The sequence below is a fragment of the Amphiura filiformis genome, chromosome 12 (genome assembly GCF_039555335.1).
Source record: "Amphiura filiformis chromosome 12, Afil_fr2py, whole genome shotgun sequence".
Lineage (NCBI taxonomy): Eukaryota > Metazoa > Echinodermata > Ophiuroidea > Amphilepidida > Amphiuridae > Amphiura > Amphiura filiformis.
Window position 1 is genome coordinate 50962745 of NC_092639.1, and position 17438 is coordinate 50980182.

Genomic DNA, 17438 nt, shown 5'->3' on the forward strand with positions numbered 1-17438 from the left:
CGCCTATGCTCTTCATTGCGGCTTTCAATTTCAAATATTTCCAACCTCAAGACACCCCTCATTCATATCATTTTATCGTGCCAATTTATTAAAAAAAAACCCGGCATATCATATACAATGCAACTGAATAACATACACCGCGCGCGTTGCGACCAGAGGTGTAGATCTGACCCGGGTGTGGGGTATAAATCCCCCCAACTTTTGATAGGGTAGATGGTCCATACAATCATTCCCCAATGTTGACGCCTGTATGTGGGTTTCTGACCAAAGTAACCTCATATTTGGCCATTTTAGCCTAAAAAGTGCCTAATTTTTTCACGCTTCGCGCAACTTAATATAACATTTCCACCATATTTTCACTTCGTGCACACTTGTACCATGAACTTATTTTGTTACCAAAAGGTGCTGGATTTACTAATTCAGTAGGTCCATGGGCTGAAAGTCGGGCCCGTGAATGAAATCCATAAAAATATGTGGTTGGAAAATAAATAAATAACCCTAAAAAAGGTGAAAATGGTGCATCCAAATGGCTTCATTTGTGCTTTTATTTTGAAAATTTTCTAAATTCTGAGGGGGGCACACCCCCCCTCAGACACCCCCCTGTGTTGCGCAAGCGCGACGGCCAGCGCTGCATACAAAAATTCCAAAATTGTTTTGCCCCCCCCTATCAAAATACCCTGGTGCCGCCCCTGTTCATGAGTGACTCAAGTTGCCTCATCTAAATGGACTTTGTATCCATAGCCTGAATATATTGTACACTTCCCACAATACAATTCTTCCCGTACTGATTTGCTATTCTGTGTAACATGGGGTCGATAGTGACAAGAAATACTTCAGTTCACAGAATTCATCTAGCTCCAGTCTACTATTAGTATACAAACCCAACAGAGCCAGAATCGACACATGTTGCACTGAAGGAAGAAATTCATTGTGGGCAGTGTAAAATATCATCTCTGGGCTGCATCTGACACTCTGACAAACCACAGATTAGGTGGACTTGACAGTTGCCCTCAGTTGTCAGGTCTACTTTGCCATGCATCGGTACCTTTGGAGTTCTAGCTCTAGTTTAGATTTAATGCAATTACAGTAGTACCAATACCATACTCATGTGTCATTGGTTGACTTTCTGGAACTGGTTTCTTATTCTAGTTCTTTAAACTATGCAAATTACTCCGGATTTAACCCCTGATCCTTGAATTCCAAATTGCCTGCTTTGGAAACTATTATAATGCTTTATGGCATTTGGTCTGATGCTCAAGGAGATGGTGTACAGCCATGACAGAATCTCCAGATGATGCCTGGCATTGTATTGGCAAGACAATGTGATATTTTAATTGATTCAACAAGTGATATAGACAATGTTTGACTTCTTCAAGTCAAAATTTACATTACTACTACTGTGTGGATATAGGCAGCTGCATTTATTGTATACTGGAATCATTTACAATCAGCTAGCACTTGTGAATGTGCCCTTGAACATGTTGAAAACAAGAAATACTTGCATGTACATGCTTATATGCTTAGTCATTTTTCACCCTTGGAGTGACTTGTTGAAATCATGCATGCAGTTTAATGGCATCAATTTGAGCTAGGCATGTTGCATGTTGATGCAAATATCATGATGGGCTTTTGTACATATCTCGCGAGGTCTCTGGATGCTGCACTAAGGAAATATTACATGAGTAAGTTTTAACAGTAACATTATGAAGCAAATTAAAAGCTCATACACTGCCAAATATTGTGAATCAAAGCATAGATCTGTCATGGGGTGGTCATCAGAAAACCTTGGTCATGAGAGTCATGCATCTAAAGCTGAATTTATACTCGATCGCTTTTGCAGAAAAGTGATTTTCACGCATGCTCAATGTTTACTTACATTTCCAGAGCGTCAAGCCGATCAATCGATTCAAATCGCAGAGGCAAAAACGATGTCGCTTTTGCAAGTTGAAGAAATATCAACTTCCCTGCGATATATCGCTTGACACGTGAATGCGTCAACCAATCATATACAACCATTTGAATCTATTATTTTGCTAATTAATTTACCTTTCTTGATTATTAATTTTTGGTGATGAATTAATTCAAAGCAATAATTATTGACAGCAACTGATGTTTTAAAAATGTATTTTGTGGCATTTAGAATATTTTAATTGTCGTCTGCAATCGCTATCGCCGTGATAAGTATAAACGCAAAAGCGACGAGCGATGCATCCCAAAATTCGGCGATTACCCATCGCTTTTCAAAAGCGTTTAATCGCAATCGCTCGGCGATTGAGTATAAATTCAGCTTAAGGCTTAATGTTGGCTTTATTTAAATTAATGCCACGTTTCTTGTGGAAAGTTTTCATGTCTGTACTGCTCTTAAATTTCCTGAACTTTTTAAAATTGACTATTTTGGGTAGCTACTTAAGCGCTAGCATAAATCTACACCAAGACACTATAATGACACTAACTTGTAATGTAAGTAAAATCATGATGTACCGGTAGGCCTGTATATTATGTCACTTTGTTCAAAATGCTATTTGGCTCAAATTATGTATTATCTGTAAGGGTTCCTTTCTGTTCATGTTCATGAACTTGGTAAATTAAGTCCTTCAAGGAAGTTATTTTTCTTGACCTAATGCATAAAATTAATGACTTTTAAAGTATCAGAATAGGTCTTGACCCATTCACTGCCCGGTTTAAACCAGGTTTAATTAAACCGGTTTTAACCGCCCTGTTACAACCCTGCGATGGAGGACCTTGTTACGCAAAGAGTTAGAAACCCATACTGTTTCCTCACCAAAATTTCCACAAGGAAATGCTGAAGCTGAATGGGCAGTAAGGCAGGTATTTTCTGGTAATTTCGTACCTGGGTACCCAATGCATTTTTCGGGTGGGTAATCGGGTAGGCCTACATAAAATTACAACAACAAAAAATATGAAAAAAAAAATTTCTTTACTTTTTTGTTCATTTTGTTTTTGTTTTGTTTCGTAAGTGTCGGGGAGTGACCTTGTGCTTGGCATACAAAGGGTCTCTGGTTCGAACCCACCAGAGCAAACAACTTCTTTGTTTGTTTTCTCTCTTTATTCCTCCCTTCTTTCCCTTCCAGTTGCCAAAAAGCCCTTCAGGCATTAGGTTTAAGTAACCATTATAGAAACTCAAATTAGGCATAATTAGCCCTAACCGGCCAGAGTACTACAAAATACTACAACAGACAAACATCTTCACTGCGCATGCGTGTATCGCGATGTGATGATAGGCATGCTGTCGCTGGCCTGGCCTGGCCAGCGTAAGACCCATGGCTTAGTGTTGGTGACCTAGTGCTTGGCATGGGAGGGGTCTTGGGTTTAAATCCCACCAAGAGAAAATAACTTCTTTGTTTATTTTCTCTCTTTATTCCTCCCTTTCCATTCCAGTCTCCAAAAAGCCCAAAATACAGCGTGTTTATACTGAGCGTACGGCTTTTTGACCCGCTATTTTCCGGGCACAAAATACCAATCATAATCCGGCCACCGTTACCCAGCTTGTTTCTACTGAAACCAGAAAGCCGTGTCTCGCACGATGCACGGCATTTTGTCCTGTAAACCGAAGTACGGAAAACAGATTTGACGGTTCAACGTTGTATCATAAATTTAAATGTCTACGCATGGCAGCTCATGGCATATGACCTACAATCACAATTTAGTGTTTTCGTAAAATACAAATTGCATTAATTTACCAGTGGATCTAGTAATTGGCTATTATGATATTTAATTTACAGCCAAAATATAACCAACTATAAAGAAGTAGGCCTAGACTAAGTAAAGTCATATATCCATTTTACTTCATCAAGTTCATGCGAGTCACACATCATGTCAGTGTATATAATATCAAAAAGAAGGAACCTACTACATTATAGGCCTAGGCTACTACTATATATACAAGTAGAATATAAATCGCGTTATTTTTGCAACACCCATGACCTCGACCCGGCAACCGATCACACGGCTCGTTTCTACTGCCCGGATTACACGCTTTGACCCGGCATGATCCACCTCAAGAGGTGGATCTCGAAAGGCGAGCACATGACCCGGCATGACACGGCAACCGATTACCCAGATCGTTTCTACTGGGCTTGTTACCCGGTATGACCCGGCACGGCACGGCATGGCATGGCACGGAATTTGGCCCTCAGTAGAAACATGCAGATAGTCTATGCATTAACCACAGGACTAATTAACCATTGGTGTGTTAACTTGCCATATTCATTAGTCGCAGACAGAGGTGTGTTCACTAACAGCATCAGTTTCCTCTTTTGTGGTAGAAAGGTAGATGGTGGCTGGGAACTATCTAACTATAAATTTACTTTCAAAACTTTCCAGGGCTTGTAACATCGATGGAGGTCAAGAAAACTACAATCTAAAAAAGTCTGAATCGAAGCGTCCTGGCGGAGGATATGTAAAGGCGCGATCGCACGATAATGTGTACTCCTGAATCCTGATTCGCAGGTAGGTTCCTCACCAAATATGCTAACATAAAAATTCACTGAAAATGACAATTTTTTTGTAAATGTTTGTTAATCGTTTATCCAGGTCGCGTCATTTCCGAGGAGGTATGGAGAAATACAACTTGAAGAAAAAGAAAGCGGAACGACCGTGGGCCATGGACTTTCCCTTGCCACAATGAACTGGAGAGTAAGCCCATGATAACACAATTGTGTGCCACCTTAAAGTTAGTACGATAAGATTTTAAATTGTTATTCTTTCTTTTCATTCGTCCTCATATGTGACACGATCTGGTCCATGGAGGCCAAAGGAGGCATTTTTGAAAATTGAGTTGCTATATTCTAGCTAGAATACTTTGTTATATAACTTTTATCATGTACAAACATTAAAAGCTATCATATACTTCAACAGCCAAGGTCTAACATACCTTGTTCATAGTTCTGAAGTTTTGTGAGGTATATTTTCTAAATGTACTAGAATACTTTGTTATAACTTTTATCAACATTAAACTATCATATACTAAACAGCCAAGGTCTACGATACCTCGTTCTAAGTTCTGAAGTTTTGTGAGGTCTATGTTCTTTTGTATTTTATTGTTTTTTACTCCATATTATTGCCCTTATCTCAATTTCAAATTTGCTCCCTTGGCCTCCATGGATCAGATCATGTCACATATATTCTTAAGTCATCTGTACAGCTCTGGCTCATCTGTTATCCACAAGCACTGCTACTGCTGAGTTCACCGCTAATCTCGGCACTCAAAACTATAGGTGATATCCGCATCACTCTTGAAATGTTCACCAAATTCACCGCTTTGTTCATGCAATTTCAACACACAAATTGTGTATTTCAGTGCATTTATAGCTTAAAACATAAGTTACCAAATTTTCGAAATTAGTCTTCTTCCCTACAGAAGCTTGCCTTATAATTGGAGTCATAATTTTTGTAATAAGTCATAATTTTTGCATACATGTATATTGTATAATTGTTTTTCCTTTGCTGATTTTTGAACTATTTTGCTCGTTTATTTTTGATTTACAATTTTGAGTTTCCTTATTCTATATAGATGTGTACATGAAAGTACACACTCGCACATTTTTATTTTCGTGGTAGCTGATTAAGCATGAAAAGTGCAAACATGTATGTTCCACAAACCTTTACACTTAAACAGTATTAGGTCCTACTCTTTTGTTTTACAACTCAATTGTGTGAAAAAGATACAATTTTTGAGACATTTAGAGTAATCATGGTAACCATAATAGTTTTGAGTACAGGGGGTATAGTTTGTACTGTCATGATTCCTATCCTTTTTTCCAGGGCCGGATTTACCTTTTGGGGGGCCCTGGGCCAGGCCAAAATTTGGAGGCCCCCAAACTCACCATGAGTAATGCATGTGCAATCAAGTGGCCCAGTTTTACAAATAGGGGTGCCTGCTATAAAATCAACAGTGGCGGTGGAAGCATCACAGTTAAGACATTTGCGTGAGAATAATTTCAATTTCAGACTATTTTAGCCCAAAATGAAGGTGAAATTTGCTATGAAAAGGGCCAGTGAAAATTTTGTAATATTACCATATTTCTGTCCAAAACATTGTGTTTTCAGGCTAAAAAGGAACATGCACAGGGCAATTTTGGGGGCCCCAAATGTTGGGAGCCCTGGAGCCCATCTCGCTCAATGTTAAATCCGGCCCTGCTTTTTTTCTCTTGGTGTTTGAGTCATTGTTATTTACAAACAGTTTGCTAAGGCTGGACAATACTCCTATACCTTCCCCAGAATGGCATGTGGTCATGGTGATTGGTGCAGCTGTGCATGAATTTTTGCTTAAAGGTGTTTAAGGTGTGTCGGAGGGTAGCATGACCTAGCGGTGTTTGCACTCAAATATTGAGACAAATAAAGCTGATTTGCAAGAAAAATGATTTTAGGAGGTAGTCTCAAGGCTTGATTATAAGGGGTGTCATTTCCACCCCTTTTGCATGCTCTGGGAGGGGGAATACTGAAGCCAAAAACTTCTTGTTTTGATGCATTAATTGGTTTGAACTCAAGAACCACAAGAGCTATGGAATATAAATTTATGCAATTATTGACTTTCTTGGCTCACATTTTAGCACTCGATAAATATTTTCACTCAGGTGAGTTGGGTAGGGTCACTAGGGTGACCAAAAATTTATATTTGTCCAGCCTCAGCACGAGGCAGGTAGGCCTATCGTATAAAATTTGGTGCTTCCTTGTAAAATGTAGCATATGTATTCATGATGTACCTTGTTGCATGCAGTGCACATTTATAAAAATAATGAATATTAAACAAACAAAGCAACAAACCAAAAGTTGGATGACGTCCTAGTAAAGGAAAGTCCTTCGGTAGAAGGAGGGGATCAAAAATCCCGATTATGGTTGTAAAAAACAAATGTTGGTCAAGGTTCATCTTTTGTGGAGGAATTTTCAGTTAGGAGGTAGGAAGGGGTCAGCCTGCTAACAATTTCACTTTCATTAAATTATAAACAAAAGCACTTTTGTTTGAGGGCATGGTCTAACTTTTGGTTTGTTCTCTAAATGGGCCTATAGCTTCTACTTATAGCTTTGGGGAGTAGTGCCAAGTTAATTTATATATTTTACTTGTAAACATTCATTTTTTCCATCATAATTTGTTTGTTTAAATGGTGGGGGGAGGGGTGTTTCCTCATGTAAATTACATTGCTAGGACAAGTCATTGATCAAAATAGGATTTTTATATAGGACATGGTCTCAGATTTGAAGCAGGTTTCACTGCCAAAGTGTGTAAAAATTCACCCCAGAGTGAAAATAGCTATGTTTAATTTCTGAGGTATCTTTTCTAGGGTAAAATTGTTTGTAGAACATGATTTTTTTGTCAAAACGCGTGCATCGTACATCGTTTTGCTACAAAATGTTGATTTGTGGCCGATTTTGCCCGAAAAACGCACTTTTGGGTGACAAAAATTTTCACATGTCAACTTTGTATACTCATAGAGTCTACAATATACATAGATATGGCCCTTTAAAATGTTAACATATCAGCTGAGGGTACTATTTGATGGATTCAGGTATAACTCTTGATAGGAAGGTGCTACAGTGATGGTTGACCTACCAGTCTATGCGGTATTTAATGGGCTTTCAATTGATACCTAACATTGTTCATTTTAACTAAGGGAAAGACTTGCAAAATGTAAAAATGTTTTCCCTACCCCTTAAAATTTTGATGTGTGTAAAAATTCCCGCCATTTATAAAAATCGGGATTACAAGAAAACTACAAGAGCTATAGGCTTGAAAAACTAATCAGTTATGCACAGTATAAGTTCCTACTTGGGTATAACATTAATATCTTTCCATTCCTTCTCAATTTTCTTTTCTAATTTTTTTATCAATTTGTGACATCTGTAAATTACGTAAAATTTGGCATTTCGAAAAATCGCAAAAAAAAAATATGAGGGTGACATGTTTAAAAAACTAATCAGTTATTCCCATGATACAGTACTACAGGGATATAGTACCAAACTTGTGCTAAAATGCATATTTTTTGAGTTCTAATTTTTTTTATCAAATTGACTCGCCACCCCATTTTTGAGCAAAATCGGGAACAATTAGTACCTGTAATATTAGCAATCATGTGACCTATATTCAATGTGTGTGCACCAATCAGATGTCAGACTTGCACTACAACATGATGTGAGCCTTGCAGAGCCTTTATAAGTGTGCCAATAGAGTTCAAATATGTTGTGATGATGTTGTCACTTATGGATCTCATATTTTTATTTCCGTCAAAAGCATATGCCTCTACTGTAATGCTCATATCAGGAAAACAATGACAGATTTTGCATTTCTGACTTCAGAAAAACTTATCAGTTATTCCCATGATACAGTACTACAGGGATATAGTATCAAACTTGTGCTAAAATGCATATTTTTTGAGTTCTAATTTTTTTTTCAAATTGACTCGCCATCCCATTTTTGAGCAAAATCGGGAACAATTAGTACCTGTAATATTGCGCAATCATGTGACCTATATTCAATGTGTGTGCACCAATCAGATGTCAGACTGTCACTTGCACTACAACATGATGTGAGCCTTGCAGAGCCTTTATAAGTGTGCCAATAGAGTTCAAATATGTTGTGATGATGTTGTCACTTATGGATCTCATATTTTTATTTCCGTCAAAAGCATATGCCTCTACTGTAATGCTCATATCAGGAAAACAATGACAGATTGTGCATTTCTGACTTCAGAAATGAATTCTGCACAAAATTTCAGTCTAGAAAACATATTTAAAACTATATTTTTTGAGACTTTGTATTTTGCCATTTTTGGCAGTCAAACCTGCTTCAAATCTGAAACCGTGTCATAGGCATATTTCCTCCTAAAAACTGGGCTATAGGCATTTTGATCAGAGGATGTTTAAAGACATTCCCACAACCCAATGGGGTTTCTGACCTTGTATGTCTGGCTTTTGTACACATATGGTACAGTTGATCATGCCTTGCATTGGAATTGTGTGCAAATATCTGGTGTTTTCATCCTATTATTTAACATTCATAACATCGAGACTTAGGAATAAAATTAATGCAGTGGGACAATATGAATGTTTCCTGTAAGAAAATCAAATATCAGTCCTAAGTCTCAACTATTAGCTTGTTGGCTGCAGTTTTAAAATGACCATTTTGTGTGTGTGGCAATGGGGACTTTGCCTTTAAAATTAGGTTATATTGATCAAATTTCCCAATCATAGTGCATTGTAGGAATGCCTTTAAGCCTCCTCTGCATTTTGATGATCCATGGGAGTTCTTTTTTCATGTTAGAATTCCCATGCATTGCATAGGCAATGGTATTTGCATGATGGAATCTCCCATGCAAAAGTAAGCATTTTGATGATGGGAATTTCCATTCAATTCAAGGAGTGGGAAATCAAATCCCATTGTCATCTTTGGAGGGGATGTGGATGTGGAATAATCCATTGATCAGGGTTCCCTGCTAGGTCCAAATATTACAGGATCCAGCTGTAATTCTGACACTGTTAAAATATTTTAGTCACAAATTATGGGGTCCAGGTAATTTTCAAATTTTGAAAAATGTGGATTTTACTCTGTGTACAGCAGGCCTGGAAAATCTGGCAAGTGAGATACATTTCTTGGCAACTTAATAGCAGAATTTTCTACCATTTCTTGTATTTCCTGGGTGTATTTCATCCAGAAAAGCAAACATTTCCCTCAAAATGACCAAATTTCCTGACAGTGACAAGGAGATTGCTGAATTGCTTATTTTTTTCCAGGCCTGGCTTTACAGAGATCCCAAGACTCCAATGTAATGTAGTGGGAACCCTGGCCCATTCCTTCACTGCTCAGCATATAGTAAATCATGTTACAGGCATGTGATATTCACATGGACACAGCTAGATCACAACACCCATCTGTCATTGGAGCCATTAATAGTGTTATAGAATTACAGCTGACCTATATTTTGTACTGGACAGGGAAATGTCAAGGTTCAGGGCTCTAATACTTTGAAAGAGATATCTTGAACTTGATCCTGTTAAGGCCTATTTACATGAGGACTTTACCCTTGCTTACATAATAACCATAAATTTGATTTTTATGGATGACTTGCCCTGGCCATGCAATTTACATGGGGACATTTGTTTCCAGCAATATGATCTGAATCAACTATATCTGGGCCCCCCTATGTGACCTATAAAACCATAACCAGGTAAATACATAACAAAAGCGTGCAAAAGCCATCAACATTCAGAGAAACTCTCTGGAGAGTGTAGTACTGTCTTGAAAAAATAGCCCGGGTTCTATTTTGAGGAAACTATGAAAGGTCAGAGGTCCAAGGGTATTGCCTGGCAAAATTACCAATATACAGGAGGACTTTCCCTTGCTGGAAATAAATTTCCAGTAAACGTGTAAACCGTGTAAACTGTGCATTAAAGACATAATGTATGTTCTTCCTGTAATTTACGGAAATATAATGTGTCCCAGCTCTCTAAACAGTTTGGGCTGTATGCATAGTACTAGTGTCTTTTTGTTGCAAATGTTCATCCCATCCCATTTCATGAAGTTTGTTTATTGTTATGCATGTTGTTTAGACCATACCTTAAGGCGTACGATTTTTAAGCAATTCATAATTCAGGAATCTTGCTTCAAATTGAAAGTTTAAAATGTGAAATTTTTGCCAATTAATTTATAAGACAACATGATTCAAATTATGTATACATGTATTTTATTGTTGAAATCATTGCTTTGTGAATATATTATGAGCATGCTGGAAATTCATGTTAATTTCTTTTGTTTCCTATTTAAAGATAGCCCCTTGCACACTGAAAATAGCCTCTGGTTGTAAGAAAAAGCTCATGAATCAGTGAAACCCTGGTCCCAAAATCTTTTCTTTTCCAAACCCTGGAAATAACACTAGATTTTGACACAGTTTATAACTTCTTTTTTATAAAATATTTCTTTTTGTTCACAGGTATGAATGCTATTTGTATATAGAGATTGCAAGAAATCATCTAATTAGAACTGAAATTCATGACAATCATGTGAATACCGGAATCAACTAGAGCGGTTACCGCGCCATAGCTGAACCATGGACACGTTTCAGATTTAAGATTTCAAGCTTGGACAAGAATTCAAGATTCAAGCAAGCAAAAAAGGCAATCGATCTGATGACTGCACACGGTATCTTCTAATCGCTACTTAATTACACATACTAACTGAAGTAACTAACTCATTGATGTTAATTACGTTTATACGGATATTAAAAACAAAATGGCGCAGTGCCATTTATCGATATTACATGTTAAGATTTCATAAAGTTAAGACTCACATTTTAAACAAAAATATTTATTACCCAAGTTCTTGAGCATTTCCAGGTAAATTCATGACACTGATAAGAATTGAATTTTAGTCAGAAATTAAATGCTGATGGTCCATACATGATGCGCATGACTGGAAATTGAATCCAAATAATGCATGCACATTTCAGTGGAAATCAAGTTACAGACTTACAAATGAATGCACGTATCTTCCTTTTAATGTACCATGCTTTCTGATATTTCAACAGAATATTTCAACAGAAATTAAAATTTGTAAGACAAATGTTTTTTGTTTTTTTAAAAAGATTTTTAAAGACTGTACACTTCCAGCTGTAAGCCTGGATGAATATCTGATCTGTTATTATCTCACGTCTTCCTATATAGTGTTAGGTAATTCTAATATATTCTTCTTCCTTTAATAGTACAGGCCTCATATGTATGAGTATTATCGCACTGCGTACAGACAAGCTGTACTTATTAAACACTTTTTATTAATTGTGGATATAGTGTAACATAGTCAGAATTTACCTGGAAATGCCAACTATTATCATCATAAATAACAAGTTTTCCCTTTTTCCCTATACTCCAACAAAGCTCCACTCAGAGGGTACCTCTGATCACAATATTCTCATAATTGGAATGTCACGTTAGACTTACCTCTGTGCTAATCATGCTCAAGCTCATGGTTGGAGGTGAGAATATTTATTACCCTATCATTAATGACAGGTTATAGGGAAAAAGGTGTATCATGTGCATGCACACTAACACTGTCATCTGTATTTATCTATTGTTTACCATCAGAGTTAAAATGTTAAATTTTATCATATGACACACTATGCTCTTTCCTGAAAGAGTCAGTGCGTTTATGAAACTCTGGCACTGATAATCACACTGAACATGGAGTAACGCTGAAAATCGCCGGAATGGAAGTAATATTTTCAGAGGTGTTTTCCGGTGGTGCAATATAGTGGATAACTTGCTCTGCAACAATAGCCAATGATCGACTGGGGCAGTCATTTCCTTTAGAGTGATTTTGGTTTCAATTCATTTGTGTACGATTCGACAACATTTGCAGACCTAAAACAGATCTGATCCTTTCTATTTGATCAATTTCAATGTTATTTTCAGATATATCAGTGTGATTCTCAGTGTTTGAGTTCAATATTTTATACCCACCCTCAATTAAAAAAAGAAAAAGAAGAAGAAGCCATAGTTAAATAGTGAGGCCAATAGCAGGGCAGCACACAGTGAATGGGCTTTGCCTGTTGAAATCCATACACCCCCTACGGAAGACATGTACTTAAATCTTCCACACAAGGATTGTGAATTTCAAATGGGGTTACCTAAATGGGTAACTCCATTCGAATTCATTCCCTGTGTGGGAGATATTGGTCATGTCTTCCATCTAGGTGTATGTATTTCAACTGGAAAAGCCCAATTATTTCCTACCCCATGACTTAAGTACATGAATGCTTGGATAAGTTGAGCACCAGAGTGATCCAAGCTGTACACATCTTTTTGATTAGTGCTTAAATGTTAGTCCTTCATGTATTATCACTCAAACCAACCTGTGTGTTTCCCCAAATTGGTCTGAAATTTGACTGAATCGTGTATCATCTAATGAGCGATTGCACCCAATGTTTGGAACTGTTGGCCCAGTTTCACATCAAGGACCACTTGACAAACACAAAACCTGTTGTGAAATTGGACCCTATTCAGTGTCTGTGATAGCCAAAGTTTCAATCCCAGCTTCACAGAAGTAAACTAAACACAAACCAAAAAAACTTGGAATGTGCAAAAATAATTTTAAAAAAATGAATTGATAAATTGTGCAAAAAACTGATTTGTTATCGAGTAATTGCAAATGTGTGAAAATGCTGTACAGTTGTAAATGTTAGGCAGCATACTTAGGCTATTACTTCCTAGCTCAAAATAATTGGCTTCAAATCTAGATTGAAATATTAAGCAACTCCTTCTGGAAAGCACATAGCTGAAAGCCAGTATTAAAAGAACAGCACATAAACATTTGACAGTTTTTGGACTCAAAATGGTTTAAATTTCAAATGGGAATTGTTTTTAATGGCAATGGCGTGTGCTTTTCAAAAGGGTGTTGTGATATATTTTGGTATAGCTAGTTTTAAATTTCTTTTAAAGATGCAATTGTAATATTTTCATCGGTGTTATTGTTCATCAAAAAGCAAGGTATCATGTATGTAAGCTTATATTGTCAGTCATGGAAGAAACTTGAGGGTTGGGATCTTGCATGCATTCAGCTTTTAAAAGTTTAGAGTTGTGTTTGATGTTAACAAGGACATAATTTCAACCTCCTACCTGCACATTCTCTGGGAATGGCAGACTTAATATCCAGAATATACAGTAGAGATTTCCAGCTCTGTTACCAGCCCAGTGTGTAAGGAACAAGTTCTGAGCAGAAGTTCAGTTCAAGACCAAAGGTGAGATTATTGTGGCAATGTATCTGGATGAAAGTTGATCATAAAGGGAGACATTGGGCTATTCCAGTTGAAATTCATCCACCCCAGAGACATGACCTTAATCTCCCACACATGAAATGGGGTTACCTGAATTGGCAACTCCATTTGAAAACTTACACTACCCGGTAGTACCCGTGGGGCCGGGGGGATGTTTTTCATAGGGGTGTATGAATTTCAAATAGAATAGCCCATTTACAACCATGTATTGCATCATGAATGGTATTTTTGCTCTCGGATCATTTTGCTTATGAAAAAGATTAACTTCAAGATACATTACCACCTACCTGCATGACCTGTTATTCATTGGATTAGGAGTCCAAAAGTGCTTCCTACTGAAAATAATGTGTCAACTCGTAAAGTGGTATAGGACAACTGATGGTAGTGCAGCCTTGCTTGTAAGTTCCGAAGTAGTAGGTATGCATTATTTGATACATTATGTGGAATATGAAGCACTTTTTGACTTTTAAACTCGGTATGTATGATGGAATAGAGCATTCTTGTATAGGTGAGATGGCCAACGGATTCATCTAGATGTTAGCCATGAATGTACCAGTGGCAGTTGCCAATGTAACAGGTAAAGTTAAAACATGCTGTAAAGTATGATTTTTTCGCAGCATTAAATTTTCACGTTTTGGAGAGAACCCGTGTTACTGCGACACAAATTTTTTGTGAATTGGTTAATTTCCTTAGAGGTCTATAGGAAGAAAAGATTTTAATGTATGCAACATTAAGATTTTGTGAATCTACTGCTCTTGCAAAATTTGTGAAAATTTATATGCACACGATAATTTCATTCTTTAGAGTACTGCGTTGGGAATTTTCTGATGTACAATGCAAAAAATGCTTCTGTGAATAGGGCTTATAACCAAGCATCTTCATAGTAAGCAGTGCTTGAAATAAGATGGACTCTTTGGCCATAAACCTATATAAATCACTGCAGGGACCGTGAAATTTTGTCATCAAGCATGCCCAAGTCAGTAAGACATTGTCACTACTCAGTAGTATTAGCTGTACTGTTGAATTTGCAAGTCTGGAGATTTGCAAAGTGTCACTTTATGTGGACCAAATTAACATTACAATTGCATAATTGAGTTTGGACCTGTGAAAATTGATGGTCATCTAACAAACAGCATTTCTGATTGGTTGATAACTTGAAATGCTCATTTCAATTGCCAATTATGACTAGGCTTTAAACTATTTATGGTCTTGCATTTGCAGATCTTGCATTTGCAGATGATCTTATTAATACCCTCCTTGATTGGTTCAAAAGTGGACACAATATTCATTTTGGCCAATCAGCAGATCGTAGGGTTAAGGCCAAGATTTTGGCTTATTCCAAGTACTGCATAGAAACACACATTACCGAAGTATCATATGGTTGTCGCCCACTAAAGGCAGAAACATATAGGTTCATGGTGCATTTTGATATCGTCTATTGAAGCATGACCTTGCTTCACATTCGCCGTTTAAGTGTGACTTTAACTGGTTCATGTTGTCTGTGTTTGGGAGCACAATCAAACTGATCACATTGGTTGCTAACAGGTGTGCAAAATAAGCGTGAACCAGTAGCTAAGGTATGATGTATGCACTACGTCAGGAATAGTTACAAGAATATGGTTTTACAATTGCCTCATAACTCCAAATTCAAACATCTTGAAATGGAAACCCTAAAACTCATTTTCTTTCATTATATCATTTATTGAATCGGATGTCATGTTATTGAACTTTGAACTGATACATCTTAGTACAGAAGCAGATAAACATATTTCTTGGGTTTTTGTACATATTTTCATATCTTCAGCTTGTGATAGGTTTCATAGTAATATGCATGCTAAATAGTCATGTCGTGAAACTTGATAGTCGCATTTTGTGATGCATCGAGTAATGACTCGAATGTTAACCCCATGAGAACTACCTGCAACATTGTTAGAATAATTCCACCACGCAAAAAATTTGGGTGAATTATTTGCAAAGCTCCATTCTGATTGGTGATTAAAATGAAGATATCATGTAATTGACCAATCAGAGGCAATGTTAGATCAGCAGGTAGTGCTCAGGGTGTTAAAAATAATATAATAGTAGCAGGCAATGACTGATTTTGGTACGAACACAAGGGATTAGCCAGCGACCCTGTTTTGCACAGGTAATAGCAAACATGGGCCACATGAAAATTCTCATGTAACTTGTCCGAAAAAAATCCTGATGAGATAAACATTATCTTTTCAAAAGTCTTATATTAAATTCAACAGCTCAAAGCCTCTGAATGTCTATAAAAAGATGATACATTATCACAGCCTGATCAGAGTTTAAGTCGCCATTTTGATTTTGCAACTTAATGAAAGGACATGCACTTAATTCGCTATGTGGTGGCGCTCTTACTGCAAGCTTAAATCCCACTACTGGGTGTGCATGTGGACTGGCAGTTTTATGATACTGGCTAAACCCTTGTGGTCATGTGTCTTATGGTGGGGCACATTTGCGTTACAAGCACTAATTTTGATCATATGTCTTCCTTTTCACTAAAATTGATACATGACTAAAACTAAACATCTCACACCAGCAAAACTATAAATTTTTGGAAAGCTTATGTTCCAAGGAATCCAACTATGCAAATTTGAAGTTGGTATACATACAGGGTGCGTAAGAAAATATATAGGGTGATATCATGAAAAAATTTAATTATACTAGTAAATTGATTATTTACTGCATTTGCTACTGATATGGAATACCTCAAATGAAATCTAATTTTGTGACAGGCGACACTATGAGCTTTAATAAAATGCTATGTTACGATTGACCAAAGTAGTGATACAGGGTGCGAAAATATACGTAACTTCATGCACAAAATGTTGATTACATTTTTGAAAATATTTTCTTTAGAGTGTATCCTACATTTATTTTAACTGCATATTTAGATGCCTGGGGTAAAAAGCTTTCCAAAAATGTATAATTTTCCTATCTTAGGGTGTATAATTCTCAAGATACAACAATTGAAAGCCATAACGCATGTTGTGACTGAAAATTTTGGCATTTGTGTGTAAGTGAATAGTAAAAAATTGTGGTTCTTGTGACTTGCAGTTCTCAGTGAATACTTGTAAACACAATTAGATGAAATTAATAGCTGAATATGAATAATGAATAAACAAGCTTTCATTTCAGGTATGATTTGCATGTATAGCACACAATTTGACAATGATATAATTAAAAGTCAAAAAGATTTCATGTCTTCAAAGCATTTGCCATAGAGATTGTACATACTCCTCTACCACTTATCCTCTACCACTTATCCACCAGGTTTACCTTCGTTAACATTTTAACATTTTTCACTAATTAAACGAATTGGAATTCCAAATTGTGAAACATATTTGAAAATTAGAATAATCAAGCTGTATAATGAGCCCAAACTTGATGCAATTGGACAAAGAATAACTTTGTGACAACAAGTTAAATCAGAAAGGGGAGAGAAAAATGTAACGCCACCAGGTATTTTGTGGTCCCACCATAAGACACATGACCTTGTATGAACAATACTGAAAGAAATGAATCATGAATGCTTCAAATCAATTAATAAAATATTGAAATATTTGCGTTAAAATTGGTTATTATACACTTTGGAGAATAACATTTTTAGCATTTTTAAATATGCATAATTATAGT

The 17438-nt window shown here is 36.7% G+C and overlaps 1 protein-coding gene across 2 annotated transcripts in view; it reads left to right on the forward strand.

The window, feature by feature from the left end:
• The window catches only part of LOC140166371 (uncharacterized), a 39847-nt gene extending 28272 nt beyond the window's left edge, over positions 1-11575 (forward strand). The window contains exons 6-7 of one of the 2 annotated variants that reach the window (XM_072189820.1): positions 4555-4693; positions 10944-11575. In XM_072189820.1, the coding sequence (XP_072045921.1) occupies positions 4555-4648 (94 nt within the window). In that variant the 3' untranslated portion in view covers positions 4649-4693; positions 10944-11575. Of the gene's footprint in view, positions 1-4344; positions 4471-4554; positions 4694-10943 lie in introns of both variants that reach the window. The other variant, XM_072189819.1, reaches the window with a different exon arrangement.
• Positions 11576-17438: the final 5863 nt, after the last annotated feature.